Source organism: Camarhynchus parvulus, chromosome 7 (genome assembly GCF_901933205.1).
Source record: "Camarhynchus parvulus chromosome 7, STF_HiC, whole genome shotgun sequence".
In the NCBI taxonomy this organism is placed as follows: Eukaryota; Metazoa; Chordata; class Aves; order Passeriformes; family Thraupidae; genus Camarhynchus; species Camarhynchus parvulus.
The window spans coordinates 12,237,681-12,259,290 of NC_044577.1; the positions used below are offsets into that span (position 1 = coordinate 12,237,681).

General features: G+C 38.9%; 1 protein-coding gene across 1 annotated transcript; it reads right to left on the reverse strand.

Moving 5' to 3' along the window:
• Positions 1-7,689: 7,689 nt before the first annotated feature.
• Positions 7,690-21,413, reverse strand: CPO (carboxypeptidase O). The gene is made up of 11 exons (XM_030951986.1): positions 21,334-21,413; positions 18,066-18,141; positions 17,528-17,652; positions 14,943-15,057; positions 13,786-13,887; positions 12,802-12,906; positions 12,188-12,298; positions 10,999-11,089; positions 10,215-10,417; positions 9,182-9,266; positions 7,690-7,961 (listed from the first exon to the last, which is right to left on the reverse strand). The coding sequence occupies exons 1-11, from the start codon at positions 21,411-21,413 to the stop codon at positions 7,690-7,692; spliced, it is 1,365 nt and encodes a 454-aa protein (XP_030807846.1).
• Between the last annotated feature and the right edge of the window lie 197 nt (positions 21,414-21,610).

The window sequence follows — 21,610 nt, forward strand, 5'->3', positions numbered from 1 at the left end:
GCTGTTGGTGTGCTGGACTAATTTCAAGCCTAAATTTGGAATAGTCAGTATAGCAAGTTTAACATTGCCTTTTAAGTTATAGTCAGCTGTCTTTTCTTCTTGAACATATTAAATGATATTTATTTACAATATTTATATCTTGAATGTACAGTGTGGTTTAACAAATTCTTTTCCTTTTCATCTAGAAAAAATGACTACTCAAAAAAGAGGATGATTTCTTCTTAAGCATCTTCTGTTTCTACTCCTGGTATATAATACACTGTTGTTCTTTAGTGAAGAGTCCTCTGACACACTCTGGCTTTCTGTGAGGTCAAAACTCCTCACCAGCTCACTGCAGCCTCCTCCTGACACAGCATCACAGTAATGCTCCTTCTGGGTTTCTCTCAAGTATTTGTGTGTTTTAAGCTGAGAAGGAGGTGGAGTCAGTAATTTCAAAGAATAATGTGGCACCATGTCAAGGTTTGGGCTTAGTCCTTTAAGTAAAACCTGCTGCACTGCATATAGAAATCAAAGGTCTCTCAAAAAACAAGTGATCTTTAAGTAGGGTGTATTTCACTGGAATACCTGTTAAACATTCTATTAAATGCTTTTCATGTTCTTTCCTTAGAAAAGCAGAATGATAAATACTTTACTGAAAATACTCAAATGGAGTTCCTGATTTTCCTTGGCAGATAATTGAAGAACTCAATCTTCTGATATTATAAAGAAAGCCTACAGCAGATAAATATCAGATTGCTAGTAGGCTGGACAAAACCTATGTATTACTACTGAAAAAAACCTTCATGACCCATCTTATCCATTCATTCTAATGGAAGTGACAGTTCCTGGAACTTGCTCATTTTTAATCCATGGGACACTGTGTGCCACAAGATAATCTATAGGTGAAGCCAGTGGCTGGCCTGGATCTTTGGAAGTCCATGAAATCCATGGAAGTAACTAAGACAAGCAAACCTTGCTGAATGAACAAAACAAGTATTTGGATGAAAACTGTATCTGCTGAACAGAGTCAGATGCATTGGAAAAGGTTGAAAACTGAAGGGCGAACGTACAACTCCACAGTTTGAAAGAGGACACAGAGGAAGAAAGCTTGAGACTTTATTGACTTGAGTAGACAACCACACCCAGGAATACACCCCAAAGAGCAATCCTAAAAGATAGTCTTCCATTTTCAATTTCTAACTTCTTTGATTCCACACATTTCCTTGTCCTTTAAATAGCACAGGACTCCTATCAATCTCTTGATCTGTTCTGCTGGCACACGTAATGACAGTCCTATGTGCAGATGAAGCCATAAGGGTTTTACTGACTTTTTTTCCCTAAAAAAGTGTCCAAACTGCTTTTGGATTCACTGCTTCTCCACCTCATCATTCTGCTACTTCTTCCCATTTCTTTGCTGATTACCTTGCATGACTTCTCTCCCACTTGCAAGATATATGCTTTACTTTATAAAGTTCCTTATGCACTAAAAAAAACCAAACCTAAGTCAAGCAGTTACTGGAGCTGGAAGGTCTTGCCTTCCTCCAGCTGGCATAGCCATCATGTTAACTTTCAGTATGGATTATTGTTATGGAACTTGTATTACCTTGGCTGTTTGCCCGGCATGTCCTTGATAACTCAGAAAGTCACAAAAAGTGAGTAATACTCTGGTCCTACTCAATAAGACACAGGATCATCATGATGGAGATGGCCTTAGTGTTCAAGAATCCTTTAAATTTGGCACTCTATATGAAAAAAATGGGTTAGATTGCTTTCCATGAATAACTGCTATTAAACTTTATTCTTCATCTTGCTCTTCAAGACTAGTATTGATTGTCAGTTGCTTGGATGCTAAGAATATCCTTGGATAATATTTTGGGAATTTAAGGCACTAACAAGTTTCTGAAATGAATGGGGTTTTCTGGATAGCAGACAAAATACATCAGGATAGATTTTTCCACGCACAAGTAGCTTGCTACCTGTCTCTGAGATGAGAGCAATGCCAAGTAATGCATTTTGGCTGTGCAGTCTTATGCAATCATGTCCCCAGTAGAATTATATTCTTGTGTGGAATGGTTTGTTATCCCTGTGTATGACCCTTTAATAATATTTCCTAGTCAACTGTTTGACACAGAGCTGGCTTTCCCAGATTTCTACATCTAGATAATGTGTTTTCACAATCGCACTGTGATTCGTTCAGAGCAATGTCTCAAGTAACTGGTGAAGCAAACACCAATGAATTCACAAGCAATTCCAGGATCACAACGAACATTGTTAATGTAAGTGAAGAATCATTTTTCAAGTGGAAGCTAAACATAAGCCCCCACAAAACCCAAGTAAAAAAAAAATCACTTTCATTTGTTTTTAACTGGGTAGTTCAGGGGGAAAAAAAGTCCCAAGAGGCAAATCTAAAAACTTTGCAGAAACAGTGACTGAAATAGGAAGATAAAATTTGGAATTTAAGTGGCCTTTTCATAGGTTCATGCATTTATCTTTCGTGTTTAGAAACTAGGAACACAGACATAAAACACAAACATTTATTTTTTGTGTGTTAGACAATGGCAGTGGATGGGGAATACTTGCTGCAGTCAGTTGATTGACCTGCTCTGGCACAAGCAGTAAATGACATAAAGGCCTGCACTGCAGTCTCAGGAGGGGAACTTCTGTTATCTGTCTCTGGCAAATAGACTTTTACACCTAATTATCACAGAGTGTGTTACCTACTAGTGTGTTCCTTGCTGTCTGGTTATTGCTTGTGCTCAGTATCTCCCTCATTAATTTTATCGTTCTTCCGCCCTGTGCCTCACTAATCAGAGATAAGTAACATTCATCAGTAATCCTTTTCCTCCTCAGAACTCTGCCAGGTAAAGCTGTATGGGTGTTTGAGAACAGGAAGAGCTGGCACTTTAAGAACAAGGACTGTCTTTTCTAGACACTCACGCAGAAAAAGCTGAAGCTAGGAAAATGGCATGATTAGTCTGTCTATGACCAATCCATTTCCTCATTCCTGCAGCTAAAGCCAGTGTATTTACGTCTTTGTCAGCACAATAAACATCCAACATATCCACAAATGCTGTCCTTCCTCTAGGGATTTTCCTTTGCAGTTGATACTATGCAATCTTGACCACTTCTCCCTAAATTACATTGCCTTCATTTGAGGCATTCCCACACAACAGAGTGCAGCTGTGATGGGATGTGCCTTAGGTCAGAGTACTCAGGTGAATGAGAAGGTGTGATGATGACATTGCACTTACTCTTTCTGCTGGCCACTTCTGAATAGTGCACTCATATTATTTGCCAGCTTGCAGAAAGTAAGTGGGTTTTATGAATGCCTATCATGCGCGTAAACAGACCCTGTGAGATTTGGCAGGCAGGAGCAAGTGATGACAGGTTGTTATCAAATTACTCCTTTATATTTTATACCAACAAGGATCATAGAGATTTGTTGAGAGACAGATACAAGAAATATAAAATGCATTCTAGACAACATCATCATTAAGAGTACCCAAGTTTACTAATCCTGATGCCCAATCATAACCCTTGGTAATTTTATCTTATTATTTGTCCCCTCTCATCTTAGAGGTAATGAAAACAAAGCAGCCTTGGCCAGCCCTTTATGAGGAAGGAAACTGTTGAAACAGCATGTCTCAATAAAGCAATGGGTTCTGCTGTTGTTCTTGTGTATGATACAACTGGACATCCCAGACATTCCCAGTCAAGGAAACTCAGCTCTAGATGAAGGCAAAAGAAGACATGGGCAATGAGATAAAGCTGATCAGGACCATATGTACATACAGCCTGTTGGCTAAAGGGAGCCCCAAACCAGTTCAGTATGCTTTGATTTTCAATCAGACCCTGACCTTTCTGTCCAAAGTAGGCCCCCAGACTATGTTTGGAAAATTGTCTGGAACACATTGAGAACATTCTGTGTTTCTGAGCAGGTTTGTTCTGGTTAAGACTCCTCCCAATTTTCATACACAGTGTAAGATATTTAAGTCTGATAGTTTTTCAGTTGGAATAGAATCTGCATGAAAGAATGATATTTGGAACATAAGTAGCTTATCAGGAAGTAACAACTTGAATTGCAAACCCTTCCCCAGAAGGTGATTTGCCAGAGGTGTTTTTTACCACCCTCTCAAAACTGTAGGTTTTTGCTCTTCTATCATGTGATGCTCTAAGAAATGAGGCTACACACATTCATTTAATAATATAGCTCCCTTGTGATATGTTCACTTTCCTTAATGAGGGCAGTGTTGCTAACTTGTTAGAGCCTGAGGACTGTATCAAATTAACATAGCACAGAGGAAAAATTAGCAGAGAGAGGAGCTCCTTGTGTGAAATGGAATGAGATCACTGATGGTCCTTTTGTCAATCTTTATTTTTGTATTACAGACAAAATGTTAACAAGAATAATATAGATCATTATTACTCATAACTGGGATGCCCTTGTTTGTTTTTTTTCAATAACCTGAATGACCAAAAGTAATGAAGCCTTCACAGTACTGATTATTAATAAAGCAGGCACAATACGGGTGCTTAACTTTGAGAAGGGAAAGAACATGGATCTTGGTAATGTTACTGGGGAGAAATAACAATAAATAGACAGATTTTCTAGTTTTTCGTGACAACTTTTTGTTCTGCATGTGTTTTCATGAGTGAATCTAAAGTCCCACTTTAGTCTTAGTAGAATAATGCTGTGCTTCTGCTAATGTGCAAGAAACCAGAATGCAGCTCTTTCCATACTTCATCATAAAGCAAAACTCTCCAGGGCCAGAGAAGGCAACAAAGGAATGCAGGAGAGAGAAAGCCAGGATTCATGAAGTAAGGGGCGTTTCAGCAGAGACATCCACACTACATTTTTCTTTAAAATTTTCCTTTGAAAAACGTGGTTGGTAAAATACACGGGCTCTGCAGTGATTTTTGTCAGCCATATGTGTCACTCTTGTACAAGCTCAACAGATACACAGAGAAGTCAGCAAACTGGGAGGGTATGTGAAATATAGAGCCCATGTAAGATTTTAAACATCAGATTGTTGCAGCTTTGGCCTTTTAGTGATTGTGCCTTGCTTGTGCAATGATTGTTCCTAAGAGAGGCTGTGAGCACTCCTGCAGGATGTCTGCTCTGTAGTGGCACTGAGGGCAAGGTGCTGCTTCCACACAATGTTCATTTGTGGTCTCCCTGTGCAAAGGGGGTGAGCCATTGCTAACAGATCTAAGGAGCTGTACACCCAGGCATAATCAGCAGACATTCTTTTAGGTATCATTACCTAATCATTCTTTTAGGTAATGATTATTGCCAAATATATATATTTTTTAAAATTTTTTTTTTCTGGCAAAGGCTTCCCCTCCACTTCTATAATTATTGAATGCTGGAGGTAAAATCCCCCCATATTCTCTTGCCTCAGTGCATGTTCAGGGGTATCTTCCCATGCCTGATGGATGTTATTACAACAAGAAAACCTAGTGAGGGACAGAGCCATTCCACAAAAGCCTGCTACTTAACTTTAGGACACACCTGGTTGTATCTTTTAGTGATAAACATTTCTATCAAAAGATACAATCAGCAAAACTAGCTCACTTCCTCTCTGGCTCTAGGCATAGAAGCTGTGCAATGTCTCTGAATCCAGAAAAGAACCCCTGACTGGCAGCATTTTTCTACCGGTGTAATCATGGGTTAGGTTTGGAAAGCGTTTGGTGGCAACCCAGGCTTGGGTTGGCTTGGCAAGGTCAGCACATGGGCATGGTTTCGCAGAGGGTACTGCCATCTGCTGCTGGTGGCACCAGGGAGCTTCACTGCTGCTCGCCAGCAAAGGGCTACAGAACACTTGTGGTCAAGCCTCGCTTGCTTAAAGATGGCTCACAGTCATGGGCCAGATGGACTTGTTTGGTTTCTTACAGTTCCAAAGACAGAATATACAAATATAAAGACTTTATATAAAGACAAGTCACATCCTAAACTAAACAGAAATTTAGGGAATGCAGCTTCTGTGGGCAGAGGTGCTAATTAGTGATACCTGCCCCAGTGCCCAGCAACAGAAGGGGCTTACTGTAAATGAGTGGTGGGTCTGCAAGGACAATGCTCTGGGGAACCTGCGGGAGTTAGGCAGATTTAGTTACACCAATTGGTAACAATCTGTGCACGATGAACACAGGAGTAAGGCTTGTCAACTGATAATACACACAAAATGACAATAGGATGTGCTTTGGAAATATAACTGCAAGGTTGTATTTTTTTTTCATGGTACCATGGTGAAGTGATGCACATCTTTCTCTTGGCAACGTTGGAAGATAATTGGACAGCATTCTGTTCCCCAAAGCTGGAAATATTTTGTTGAAAAAATTCTGGTTAGCACATTTTCAATTTTCAAGCACAATCTTGACATTTGCTAAGAAAATCATGTGTTTCTCTTTTTTTTTTCCCTATTCCCTGGATTCTTCATTTTCTATCATGACAAACCCCCATCTGTTATCTGTAGTAGCCAAGCCTGGTGAACATATTTCTGGAATGTGGGATTCCTGGGTTCAAAAGCAGAGTACAGGTTAAAATTTCAGTGAATGCCCTGCAGCCTCTGGTGTTGGCTGTAACAACACAGAAGCTCTTACCTTGGCATTCCCTTGACTGGCTCAATTGGAGAATCCCTTCTCAGTGGGCTGAAATATTTCCTTTCCTCTGGCACTCCACTTCTGGAGCTTCCAGTTTTGCATGAGGATCCCAGGCAAATCCCTGAAGGTTGCAGGCTCTCCCAAATGGTGGAGAGCAGACAACAGAACCCCTTTCTGTACAGTCAGCCCCAAAGGATTAAGGTGGTTGGTAAGAAAGAAACCTCTTTGTAAATAGACTTTCTTTATGTACAATCTTTAATGAAATCCCTTAGGAGTCTAAATTAAAGATGATAATTGTCACCACCAGTCCATTTTGGAAGTTGAAAATGCAAAAAAAAAAATTGACTGGTCTGCTTGGTCTTCTCTGTAGGAATAGCACCCCATCCTTATCTTTCTTTTCCCTTTTGGTTTCAAATTTTTAGAGGATCTGGGCACCTTCTATCTTCAGTAATCTGACTGTGTCTAAGTGACAGAGCCACACCTCTTCTCTGTCCCTACATGCTTGCACCAATTCAACTCTTCAGATTGCTTCAGACTGTTGTAGATTACTTCCTGATCATGGCCTTTCACCAGCTTTTGAGGCCCTGTATTTTCTAGCGAATCCCAATGTGGCAGATTAGGGGAGGAAAGTGGAGGACAAGGAAGCCATCCAATTTTCTGTAGTGGGCTTTGAAGACTTTTAAGTCTCACAGGTATCCTGCTAAGGCCAGCAATACACAGAAGTCAGCGGGTTCAGGCAGTAAGGAATATTGTGACAAATCAGGACTGTGGCTGACAAAAGGGCTAAACAGGCCCAGGCGAGCCCCTAAAATCATGCTCCAAAGAACCAGGGAGTAATAGTGCTCTGTCCCCATGGGTAGTTGTCATGAGTTAATGTTTTAAGGTCGTTTAAAAACTAAGCGGAGCCAGCAAGTGAAGCTTGGGAGATTGCCACAGCTCTTTATCTTTTCCTTCTTCCCAAAAACATAGCTATCAAACCATAAGTCCTTTTATTTTATGGGATGAGCCTTTGTTGAAATACTTGACATTTAATTCCTTTGCTGATGTAACTTTATTTTTGAGGAGACATTATATTTTTCATGTGAGCCTCTTGCTGGGTTTAAGCCATTTTTAAGAAGCAGACCATGTAAGTACTACAATACTCAGACAAAGGCTCAGGCCCAAGCTGCTGGAGGTCAGCACCACATCTCCATTTGTGAAGTACTTTTTATCAACATAGTCTATGATCGTTGTCACAGCCAGCATAGTCTCCTCACACGTGGGCTGGATTTGGTCAGCAGGGAGAACAAATCCATGAGTGCCCGTGTCTCGCAGTTCAAATGTGTAGGAGAGCGGAATGCCAATCGTGTGCGCCCAGTCCCGAGAGGAGCCTGAGTTACTGTCTGTGAATTTAAAAATAGAGAGGAGATGTTTGTATTAAGCATGGTTCTTTAAAAATACTTCTTGCTAGAATTAATACAATTTTATACCAGAATCCCTGAACTAAGCAGTAACCATATATCACTGTGACATGGAGAACAGTTTCTAGATGCTGTAATTCTTAGCTATACTAAACGTATATGGAGTTTCCTAAGTGACACTGTTCTTCATAAGATGGCGCTGTACAATAACAAGAGATGAGTTTCAGAGATTCTGTGTTTTTAGCATTTTACTATGACTAGTGTGGGGTACAAGGTGGATTGGACATTTATCTGTTTTTGTACTTAATTTCCTACATGGATACTGACTAGAATTTATATATATATATATTTTTTTTTTTTTTTTTAAAGCATAATTTTGGTCAAATCTGAAAAATTTCTGGCTTCTCCCTATATCGCTGTTCATCTTCCTTGCAGATTGTTTTTCTTACCTATTCAGTGTAAGTACAAACCCTGGCAAAATGCAGCCCTAGGCACAGGCAAGTTGCATTACACTTACACTGCATTGCTCATGCTGTCTGTGCCTCTGGGACTGGCACTTGAGGACTGGCAGAGACAGCTACTGGAATATGCAAACCACATGGGTTCTGGAGCCAACTGCTTACTGTTCTCACTGACTAGCATGACTTATTGCTTACTGGGAAAATATTGGGTTTACCAGGCAGTCTCTAGGGCCTTCAATCCTCTTTGTAAAGGCTGTCAACTCATATTAGCTATGATGTGTTTGTGATGTGGCCATCCAGTCTATTAGGAACAGGGCTGAAACCGATATATTTCACACAGAATTGTAAGCAGCTGCCATGTGATAATGTCTGATGAAGTAACTGTAGACCTGATTGGGATTTTAATTTTTGCTTGATTCCAGTGAAGACAAATAGGAGTTTTGCTGCTGACTTCAGCAGGGTCAGGATGATCTATCACCAATCTCCTTCTGTCCCCTGTGATGGATCTGTGAGGAATCCATGTAGGAACTAGCTTCTGATCAATGCTTCATCCGTTCCTGCAGTCAGCTTTATAACTTACAGAGTTATCTTGTATTCAAGTGACTGCTGCTGACATGTTGCACCAAACCAGCCCTTTAAATATTACTCAAAGTAGAAATTCAGCAAAACAGTACTTGCTGATGCATGTGACACAATTCTTTGAAACACAGAGCAGTCAAAGGGAAACATAAAAAAACTTACATAAAATTAAAGCAGTTGATCCTACTCTGTAGCTGGTCCCATACTTTCCTTTCAATGCAGCAGCTGCTTCCTTTGCAACTTGCATCTGGAAATTCAAAATAGGAACAGCCATGACATCAGTGACAGTACCTTTGGCAATTATTTTGAGTGGACCAAAATTTTTGTCTCTTTCAGCTTTACATTTACATATGATCAGCTTTAAGTTTTGATATTACTTCAGGTCTTTAGAGGAACCCATTAGAAACATTTGAACAAATTGTTCTTGATTCTTTTAATGCAAATTGTGTTAAAATTTTAAAGATTACTCTGCTACTAGATAGAGATCCTATTTTCTTTACTGTAAAGCTACAGCCTGTATTTTGGAGAATTTGGAGTGTATGCTATATAACAAACTGGTACTGACTTACAGCTGTGATTGACCTCTTACTTGTTTTATTACCATAGACTCTGTATCCCACTATCCTTAGAAACTGATCTATAGACAAAATAAATGACTTCTCCAATGACTCGTAAGAAGTTCAAACCCAAATCCCTCATGCTCTTGAACTAGTGCTTCATCTGCTGGAATCTTCATAAATACACACATAAGTGGACTTAAATCAGAGCACTCAGAAACTGAGGGAAGAAATAACCAAGAAATAGGTACTTACTTTGCTCCCATTTTTCTGAGTGTGTTTGGAATACTCTTTCTGGACACAGTCATGATAACCATATGTGTATAATGTGCTGGCATCCTAAAGTTCAAATTCATTCTTGTATGCAGTGAAAGTTGATGCTCTTCTCCACTTACCTTGCTCTGCATTAACCCTATCTGTAGTAGTTCAGTTTTCCTGATTTAAGATGAAGAATTAGGATTTCTGAGGCAAATAAACCTTACTGATGCTAAACAGAGAAGCAGTAACTCTGTTCAAGCCAAGTCCCTGAACAAGCCCAGCTCCTCTGAAGGAAAGGAAAGAGTGCAAGTAAAATTGCACCACGTGCTACTGCCTGTACTTGTTCTCTACAAAGGTAGAAGATAAATGTTTTTCCCTACCAGTTCTTCATTGTTACTTGGAGGTTTAGTTGTGGAGCCATATGGGGTGAGGATGAGCTGTCCATAGGAGTGAATTGTTAAATAGCACAAAATGTCACTCTTCTTGTTTTTGATAAACTGAGCCACAGCTCTTGTCTCAGGCTCTGATTCTGGTCCCAATCCACAGAAGACATCACTGCTGCAGTTAAAGGATACACCAACACCTGGGGAGGAATACAAACACTGAATCAATGGAGAAATATAGAACACCAGTTCAGAGGGAACTGGGAAATTTACCTTAGAGTGTTAAGGCATGTGTTTATGTGGGCTGGGGACTAGACAGCTCAGTGGGACTTTAGCATTACACTCAGTAGGTAGCAACTAAAATTTGATGCAAGACTAAAATATTTATTGTACATTTACAGGATGGCTGCAAAGAAAACACTCTGATACCACCACAGTGTACCACACGCCAGGGAAGCTTTGGAGGCTCCTTGAAATTCATGGCAAATGTAAATACTGGCTGTTAAGTGACTAGCTCTTAACATTCCTGCCTAGAGCCGATGCTTGCTCCTGCAGTGAGTTAGAGGTATAGTTACATAAGAGAAATTTTCTGCTCACAAAAATAAGGGCTGGTGGAAAGTCAATGAGTTAGTATTTTGACAAACCAGGATTTCATTTTTGCATATGCCTTGAAGACAACAAGGTGAATATCCCTTTCTTATAGGATTACATTTTACTTCAGAAACTAGTTATTACTCTTGCTTTACTTTTGTGTTCATGATCTGAAATACTTCAAACTTACTGCCCCAGGATGAATTGAAGTTTCGGTTCAGATCTGTGCCATAGCAGGTGCCATTCTCATATGGAGAACGGCTTTTCCTCCACAAACGATCCTGAAGAAAAGTAACTTCTGTTACACAGTTAAAAACTCGATGATCCATATGGCCCAGCGATTATATAGTGTAAATATCCCCCCCTTTTTTTTGACCTCCACATTCTAACTAACTCTGGTATTGTAAGAGTACAACTCCATGTGCAAGGGTGGTAAAGCTCAGTGACAGAACAATTCATCGACTACAGCCAGGCTGTCATCAGCTGCAAACCTGTGTGCACCCTGAAATAAACCTCTGACTTTTTTTTTAAAGTATGCTTTTTCTGTAGTACTCAACTGCTTCTGTGCAGTGTGGCACTGCTAAGCAAGGCATTGTGAGGGATAAGAGAGTATATTTCAGATTCAGGAAGATAAATTCTTTTTTTATCAGCTAATCTTGCTTCTGCTCCCTGGTTCCCTGCTACACTCCCAGCTATACAGGTTCTGTGCAGGCCTCACTGCACTACCTGCATGAGCTTCCTAGCTGAATTACCTGTGCATCCAAGTGCAGTGATTGGTATGTCCCAACCTGCCAGGGAGCAAGGTGGGAGACAGCCTGATCCACATGATGGTAGCCATGGGCCATCCACCTGCGTTTAAAGATGCTTCAACTGGGCACAGGGGCCTAAAAGCATGGTGGGAGTGACTGAAGGCCAACATTTTGCATTATTCTCCATATCAGAATATTTTTTGGGAGGTCACACCTCTTTCATAACCGCATAGCCTGATATTTGACCAACTCTCCTCCTGTGCCGTGCAAAGGTTCTAGGACCCATCTGCTACTTGACATCTTTTGTGAAGAATGATTAACTCTTCCAGACATACTTAAGGCTATCAACCAAGCCTTGAACTGTTATCAAAGAAGTAATCCCATCCCCAGAAACCCAAAAACAATTGATCTTGTGGTTTGGTCTTCCCAAGTCTTGTGGCGTTTGCTAGCAATATTTAGCTCATTTCAAGTGATCACTGATTTGCCAGAAGAAACAAAATCTCTCTGCCATGAGAGGATTTATGTGAGTATCACTGTTTTCTGTTTAATTGCTATGACCCTATCTAAAAGTAACAAAACATACTGGGCACATCTTACTTTCAGTCTAGTTCCTGGATTTTCACTACTTACTTTTTCCCAGGAATAGATGTAGCCATCAATATTGAGGACTGGCAAGACATAGAAGTCCAAATTCTCCAGAAATCTGCTTATCTTTGGGTCAGTTTTGTAATTTTGAAGAATCTGAAAAGAAAACATACAGAGCACTGAGCAGAGAATTTGGTGGTAATCACTGCAGAGAGAGAGTTTAGAACTATCATCAGGTGATTACTCACTCCTGGATATCATCATGGTACCTAACATCTACTTGATTCCCGGGTACTTTTTCTATACACATGGAACATTGCTATATCATAGATTAGGATTTCTTTATTTCAGGAGGACTGTGACTTTTTGATAGAGAAGGGCTTGAAACAACAGCCATTGTGAGAAAAGGAGAGGTTGATACCAAGTTTTGGGAAGCTTTGGAAACATTCAGGTGGAGGAATTGGCACACTAAATATTGTCCCATATCTCAAACCGCAATTTGGATTTTGGTCTCCACAGATATCTGTACCATACACTAATTTTGCAAATCATATTTTAAGAGAAAAGCATAATAACTTGGTACAACAATAGAAAAGATAACTGAAGCATCCAAAGTGATATGGTTTGGTTATTATCTAAATGGAAGAGTAAGGACTCACTTCTTTCACAAACCACTGACAGAAGGCTGGAGAGATCCATTCTCTGGCATGAATCCCACAGTCCATCCAAATTATCTTTTTGGTTTTATTTGATGGTTGGCTGATCTAAGAGAATGTAAATGTGACCCTTTAAAAACTGTTACATTACAATAAAATAGCTTAATGTAATACAAGAAAGTAAAAGATGTGCCATGATATGCCGTTGAGCCATCTGAGATTATTATTATTATTATTATTATTATTATTATTATTATTATTATTATTATTATTATTATTATTATTATTATTATTATTATTATTACGGACATTTTTATGACAAGCTCTTTTTCCTTATAACTCCATCTTTATAATATTACGAGGCATGAGTTTTAAAGTGTCTATTGAGCAGAAATATCAATAGAACAGTTAATAGAAGAGTTCCTTTTTTTCCTTTTGTATTCATCATTCACAGGAGTGGTTGCTCTTAGTTGAAGATTTTTAAATTTTTTGTTTTTAGAAGGGGAGTAACAAAAAGGCAGGGTGTCTAATACTACTCAATGATAGGAACAGATTAGGCAATAACTAACCCTAACTAACCCAGATATTAAGACTATGGTTTTTGCTAGTGTGTCCAATAAAAAAGTCATGGAATACTGCTAGCAGAAAGGCTATCTGCTGTAAAAAGTAATAAAAATAACAAACTAAAAGTCTTTATCCTCACACACAGCTGTTGCCAAGCTAGTTTTAGCTTGATTTGTATTTTAAACAAGGCTTCAGTTAAATTTGTTGTTTTCAGTACATAATAGCAATAGCAAGCTCATAATGATAGTGTCTGTGAAAGCTGGCAAAACTTACCATAACATAGAGGAGTAAAACCATCTCCTGTTATTTCAGTGGATTGGGATGAACGCTATCTTAGGAAACATCTGAATCCTATCTTCTCCTAAGTACTTTTCTTTTTTTGTTAAGGTATGTTTTATTATTAAGGGAAATTTCCTCCCTTACCTGTAGGTAATACATTGTTCGATTCTCAAATGTCTTCCCCAGGATGTGCTGAGTCACCAGCTCACTGTTGTTCTTCTGGATCTGAGTCATCCATTGATAAATCTGAAATAGTTGCGAGGAATTCTTGTCCAAAGTGGGAGTTCCCTTCTCTTTCCCACTTCAATTTCCAGATTAAAGCATTTTCTTTTGTTTAGACAAGCAACATTTTCCTCAGAGTTTATTTCAGTCTGTGATGTCACTTACAGGCATGGTAGGTGTTTCACATGCCTCTGTGCAAAGGCATGGCTGTATCTCACTGGGTGTCAAAAGGGAACATTGCTGCAATGCGACACAGATTCTCCATTCTGGATGTCATTCAACATGCCCATCCTATTGGGCATCCTCCTGGTGAGCTCACCAGACATGAAGCCATACCATCAACTCTTCAAAACAGTATTATTGTCTCTTCCCTATCAGCACTGATTTTCCACATCTGAGACAGCAGCAGTCATCCACAATGGGTAGCTCAAGCAAAACCTACATGAAGGTTGACTTTGTTCTCTCATTTTTATTATGCAACTAGGAGAAAGAATTGCCACCACACACTGCTTTTGTCCAGGTTTGCCAACTGGTGTGTGAAACGTGGCACCAAGGAGTCATCACTGCCTACCCCTAAGTTGTTGTTTTCTCCTAAAGTGTCAAAACCCTGCCCTTAAACAACTTCTTTCTGCAGATCTCCCACTGTTCACCTCTTCTTCCCCACTGGGATTCCAGACACCACAATAGTCATTGCACTTTACAATTGCCTCAGCACCAAACAATCTGGGGCTTAAATGAATAAATACTAAATAATAAAGAATGACAGGGTAGAAAGGTAGCAAACCAGCCAAATGAAACACAGAATATTATCTGCAAAGCAGTGCAGCTGCTTTGCACAGAACATTTATATTTTGTTCAGTTAAGAATTGCAGATTTAATAAAAATCAATGGCAAATCCATATTCAATTTAACCAGGCTAGGATTCTAGTCAAAGAGTAAGGACTGATTCTTTAAAGAAGAAAGTCAGAAAGAGGTCCACTGACTTTAGCTGAGCTTTCTGCAAACACAGAATTACCTTCTGTGGCGTTTACAGAGCAGAAAACAACAAAGTACACAAGCAGACTTAGCTTTTTCTTTACCTCCTCCATTGGATGGTATTCAGTGTAGATATAACCTCCTGAGACCTGTCTGTGGCTGCTCTTCTCCCTTGGCATACTCTGATCCACAAGTTTCTGCACATCAGGTATTAGGACTCTGAAGGATGGAGAAAGGGAAGATAGAAGAGAAAATACTTCTGAACAGTTGCTGCAGAACTGTCATGGTGGGTTCATTGCTTACATCAGCAAATGAAAGCATTTAACCTCTTCTGTTGTGATTTGCCTGGCAAGATCATCACCATCAGCATTATAGGTACTTTCATGTAAAGCAAAGTTCAAAATACTGAGATTTTCACAGGGTTTTAACAATAATTATTTTTACCAGATTTTTAAAGTTTCAATTTTCTACCAAGAAAAAAGTTCAAGATTTTATTTTCTTCACCACTTCTATTTTTGAACAAAATTCCAAAAATACCACCTTTGGGAAAAGGAAGTGAAAGAGAAAAATTTAATATTAGATTTTATTGTGTTTTACTGAGACATTTTGAATTTGCAAAGATTTCACAGAAATATTCATTGCAATTTGCAAAAATCAGAACAAACTCCTTATTTCCTTCAAATAGCTTTTTTTGCTTTTTAGCTACAAAAATAGCTCAGAAACTAGTATAAATACAGGCATGATTCCTTGATTCAGGGAGTCAATAAAACCTTTTCCTTGGCTTCAGTGGACTTTGGATGAGAGGCTGTTCTTTCTCACTGCAATCTGCCCCTTGTAACTGCTGCAAATCTGTGCTCATTGTAAATGCTTGTGATAAGACAATTGCAAAGGTAGCTCCAACACTGTTCATCTCACATGCTGGAAGTGCTAACAGGATTTTCTGCTGACAGTGGCACTTATAAGCATTTCTGGGAACTGCATGTAAGAAACTTTTTAAGCTTTCAGTCTGAGCTTTGATGTTTATTCACATCTAAACTTCAAACTAAAATTCAGGCAGTGAAAATTTCCATGAAGTGAAACCACACGCACAAAATACCTTATCAGTGCTCTGGAGAATTCAAACAACAGAGTCTGACACAGTTGGAATATTGATGTCCTTATTATAGTTTGTCATTTATGTCTCTTATCATTATATACCTGACTGCCATCTTACCTTCCCTGCATGACAGCTGCCTTCTGAAGGGTGGTTCCTGTTTTGAATTTGTTATAGGAACTTTGACTCTGTTATTGTTGTACTCATCTCAGCCTCTTTGCAATACACACCCAAAATTTTCATCATGAGTAATAATTACTACTCTGTTTTTAGAACCCTATGTAAAGTAGAAACAGTTCTGGCCAAGGGAAAACAAAGTTGAGAGGGTAATTTCAGTTTAGTATTTAAATTTCCACTAGAATCAGTTGAAACCATTAAAAAATGAAGAGTCTTGACATAAGTGGTTAAATATCTTCTGGAATGTTGTCTAAGTACTGAATATCTAAACCTCATGCTAGATAATTTGTACTGGCTACAACCTTGTATCTCTTCATCTCTGGTTGTCAGGGCATCACACTTACTGAAGGAACTTGTCAGGCAAGATGCAGGATGTCAAGATCAGCTTTAATTCAAAACAGCTTTGAAGCGACACCAATCCTTCTTAAACTCATCTTTGGTTGGTAAATGTCAGTGTATGTCCATAGGCCATTTGTCATCAGCCCTGAATGACTAGAGGGTTATTTATATTAAATATAGCTAAATTAAATTAGCTACTGGTTACCTGAAAAAGTCAGTTCCAAAAGGGAACAGGACTGTGTGAGGAATAGCTCTTATTTAATCCCATTTTCCTTTATAAACACTGTTTGTATCTGGATTAGATCTTCTGGTTGTAAGTATGGGAAGACGTAGCCGTGATAAAACTTTGTGGGACATTTGCAGGTTGCGGCTCCCAGTTGTGTGCATAGTGCCCACCTGCCACTGGGATCTTTGTCCCAAGCTGGGATGTGTCTCTTTGGGTGGATGGTGCCAGGAAATTCTCACCAGCCTGGTGAAGATGATAGGGGTAGAAAAATGAAGCTTTTGAAGAAAGTGGCTGTATATTCACTTTGAAAGATCTCTTTTCCAAACCAGAGGAGTAACAAGAGACAGAAAAGGGAAAAGGGGAGCTAGACACTGTTTCCCTGCAGTGACACCAATTAAAACTTTGGGCTCTCCAGATGTGGAAAGGCCCTCCATTCAGATATCCATGCTTTCCAAGAGCAAAGCATGCTCTTAAAAGTAGTGGTTACACCAAGTTTGGCCTCTTGAGTTCAGACTGAAAAATTGAGTCATATATCTGAGTGCCATCCTCTCAGTGACCACTGAGAAGGCCACAGCAGGAGACAAGAGAGATTGGGCTCAGGTTCCAGCTCCAGATTCACAGTCCAGGCTAGGTGGAAGGTAAATACATAGGACAGAGGGGAATGGGCTTTTAAGGATTCATACAGCATCTCTGTGTTTGGCTGGTCAAGGTAAGTTGGAGGCATTTGGAACAAAGGTTGGGTCCTATTGCCAGCACTATCTGACTGTTTATCAGATGGGGCTTGGTCCTGTTCTGATAGAAGGAAGATTATTATAGCCAGCCTTCCCCATCAAGGTATTAGATAGAGATTGTACCTGTAAGAGATCATGTGCTGAGCTAAGCTGTCTTTCACCTCCTGCACCAGAGGGGCTGGGACCCTTATGTGCAGGTCTTCCCCAGCCCTGATGTCTTCAGGCAGCAGGGGTTTCCACAAGTCCAGCTGTGTGGAGAAGAAAGAAATGCACAAATGAAGCTCTGTTTTCAGAATGAGAACTATATTAGAGTAGGTGCATATCAACAAATGAAAGAAGATTTCCTTCAAATTGTTCTGGTCGCTCTCCAGTCATCTGCTCATAGACCACACAGCACAGGCTTAGTGTTTTTATTGACTCAGGCACCACTGATAAGGAGCAGCATTTTCACACAGCCATTCAAAGAATCTAACATTTTCATATAAATTCCTTCAGGTAGTAGAAGGGGAATTCCATGCTACATTAAGACCAAAAAAAAAGATAAATAAAGCTTTTTCTAGTTTACTTTAAACTTCACTCCTATCAAAAGCTACATGCATATCTGTTTTACAGCCCAAGACTCCATTTTGCTTGTTGGGCACATGTAGTTATTTTTACTTACCATGAAAGTACTGCAAAGAAGTTGAAGATGCTGGACTTGCTGAATTGTTTCTGGTACAATATGCAAAACCTGATCCCTGGAAATTCAGTACAGAAACAAGATAAATTTTAAGGTCTGTTAAGTATCCATTATTTCAGAAGTCAAAATAACATAATTTGTTATGTAGAAGGAAGATAGAGCATGTAACAGTGATGTTAAACATTTAACAAAACTATGAATTTGTGGAATGTTTTGGCTGCAAACAGGACTAAGTGATGTGACTTTTCTGTTGCTAGAGCATTAGCCACTCTGCTTCCTTGCCAGTGGCACTGCTTTATTCACCATACCAGCTTTGCAGAAGCCAACTGCTTGCATGAGCCCTCATGTGTGTTTCTGCCTTTGCAGGACCAGGGCCAGAATGAGGACATTGGTAATACATGATAAACTGTTTATTTGATAAGATGTCACTTTTTTCCCCTCACATTTGGGATTTATTCAATTATTCCAGGTTAACTTTGTGCTTGGCCAGTCTATTTCAGCACACGGAAACTTTTGATAGTCACGATAAATGAACATTGATAAGAACTTAACTGCTTTTCATGAGAATAGCCAATTTATTCCAGAATAGCAAATATTGTTGTCTCCAGAACTGCATATTCTTAGTCAATTCACAAGAAGTAAAAAATTTCTCCTACAGAATCTATCGTTTTATGTTTCTAGAAAAGACTCACAGAATCCAGTGTCTATGTTTTTATGAGATCCCATGAAACTTGCATCTACTACAGGCTTAATCTGATGAAAATACTGAAAGTTTACAAAGAACAAATTAAAATGGATGGAAAAATGCAGAAAAAACAAATCAGTATGTTCTGCTAAAAATGCCCTTGGAAGGTTTTTTTGTAATGTTTTTTCAGTGTTCCTTCAGATCAGCTTTCCAGGATTGACACTAAGTGTAATGTTTCTAGTGAAAGCATTTCAGAGTGAGGAGTGGATATTGATGACTACATTGCATTACTCAAAGGTGGAAGACCAGGTATCCACTACTGATGAGAACAGAATAGAATGGGGAATACTAGAAACTTTCCTATTTGCTAGCAACCAGAAACTGCTTCACAGTCTCTTGTAGTGACTTCAATGGAGTCTTTACCAGACAAGTATAAAAAATGAACATTTTACATTTTAAAGCTTTTGTAGCAGAAATTCTTGTTGCAAAAGCAAGCCATGGTCGTTATAGTCATCAACATAATATGCTCTCATCATCTGAACTGCAACTGCCATCTTTTGTGCTTCCATGCAGGAATGTACAATTATCAGCTTAATATATATACAAATAGAATTCACTATTCATTCACTTTTTCCCCAGAGAAATAGAGGGATTTGTGGGTTTTTTACATCTCTCTTGAACATATCACCTTCTCTGAGTAAGAACTTGATAGTTAAAACAGGCAGTTTACTACTGCTTTATGAGATGCCAATAGCCCCATATCTGTGGGGGAAAATGATTACACTTGTATTGCTCACAGGAATGGTACAACAGTCATGTTGTACAGATTGGTACAACAGTCATGATGTCTTTAATAAACCTTGTAATGCAGGATAAACATCTTTGCTAGCAGAATAAACATCTCAGCTGCAGTTCAGAGTTTATTCTCTCTAAATGCCTAGGCTTGCTATGTTCTTTGTCTATCAGGAAGGGAAACAATATCCTGTAATATCTTTCTATCCTCATTGACATTATGTCTTAATTACACCAAATCAGAGAAATTCCAGACAGTCAGATTGCTGCCAGATGGCCAGCTCTTATTTACTGATAAACCTTTCACAATAGCCAGTGTGGAGACAAACCATTTTTAATAGTAAATTAAGATTAGAAAGCACACATTTGTTTATGATTATGGACTGAGTTTCTCAGTGGATAAGAGCAAAGTCAGCCCATGTGACCCCATGAGAACTACAGTTTTTAAAATTCTACAGTTAAGCTTGCTTAACAAATTAAAGGACTGTTCTCAGCACAAGCTGTATGTCCTTGGATGCTCATAGATTGGATATTTCATTTCATTGTTAAACAGAGCAGAGGACAATGAAAATGGGATTTACTAATAATTTGGTCTTTGTGCAGGTGCTGCCCACGGAAAGTCACACTGACCATTCTGTACCTGTTTTTAAATTCCATGCAAGTATTAGACAGGTTCATTTCTGGACAATAATTAGAAACAAAAATGAAAAATACATTACCAGGGATCTGCTGAATTCTCTTCACTGAAATCAGGCTCTAACTGCATCTCGAAAATCTAAAGACTAAATATTATCCAAGGAAATAATACATTTGAAGTAGTGACTCTGTATGCTCTGCTAGGAGATTTTCTAGGAGAGCTGCTGAATGGGTACACTATGAGGGAACTTACTTGCTGTAGGTATTGCTTGATTTTCTGTCCTTTTCATGACTACATTCTAGGAATATAATTAATCTAGAGGCATTGAGCACCAGACTATTTTCTCTGTTTCCTTTAGAAAATTTCATGTATGAACTTATATGGGAATAGGTGGCCTCCACACTATGGTCATGCCCTCCCTGCAAATCCCAGCTGCCACAATGGCAGCTGCCTAACTCCTTGAAAGCTGAGGGTGAATTAAATCAAAACATTTAGATAGGCAAACAGAATAATTTTACATCACTCATTTTCTGAAGTGCAACTGAGAATAGAAAATAAAGCATAACTAGAGATTTCATACTTTTCAAAACATTAATCAGTAATAAAAAATGTGATCATTTCGTTCTCTGAACACCTTGGAGTGAAGGTTGTCTGGAATAACTCCCTTAGCTTTTTTTTTTTTTCTTTTTTGGTAATTGCTACAGATTTCCAACAGGTCATCATTATCTTTTTCATATAACCGAATCTGTCTTTTATTAATAGATATAATTTTGCTCAGTCATACCCCTTGCTTTATACTTAGAAAAGGCATTTTACTCCTGCAGCATCTGGTTTCAAAGTTCTTTATGAAAGAGGCTAAGCCAAATGCATTTCAACTAATGGAAACAGGGCATCCTGAGATGCATTTGAGGGCCATTCTATAGCTCCTACAGCTGTAGCTATGTCTCTTTTGGCTTGGATTAGATTCACTCATTCTTCATTTCCCATCTTCATGTTTTCTTTCCCAATCTTACAGAGCTTACAGCTTAGTAACCCTGTGTCCAGTTTTCCAGCTCATAATTGTTATTAATATTCTTACACAGTTTCTGGGACTTCCACTGCATGCACAATTCTTCATGAAACCTGTTCACACTCACCTGTCATGTTGCAATTTCAGGCTGAATTTTCCAGGAATTAGTGTCCCCAGAGAAAAGATGATCCCAAGAGAAAGCCACATCTTTGTGCAAAGAACCCAGCACTGACAGTGCAGCCTAAAAAGGAGGAAGATAGATCTGGACTGAACACATAATTTATATAATTATAATATACAACTAGACTTATCCTGTAAGACAACCCGCGCTTTATGAATCATTACTTGTAAATTGTTCTAGATGAATCATTAACTTCATTTGTAAAGAGTTCTACTATTTCTTA

Bases quoted from the DNA above. Each gene is read 5' to 3' on its own strand.
- CPO (XM_030951986.1), bottom strand. From the start codon at position 21,413: ATGTGGCTTTCTCTTGGGATCATCTTTTCTCTGGGGACACTAATTCCT. The intron at 18,142-21,333 runs GTGAGTGTGAAC...CTGAATTTCCAG, and splicing joins CTGAAATTGCAACATGACAG to GGATCAGGTTTTGCATATTG. The intron at 13,888-14,942 runs GTAAAGAAAAAG...CAACTATTTCAG, and splicing joins AATACCATCCAATGGAGGAG to ATTTATCAATGGATGACTCA.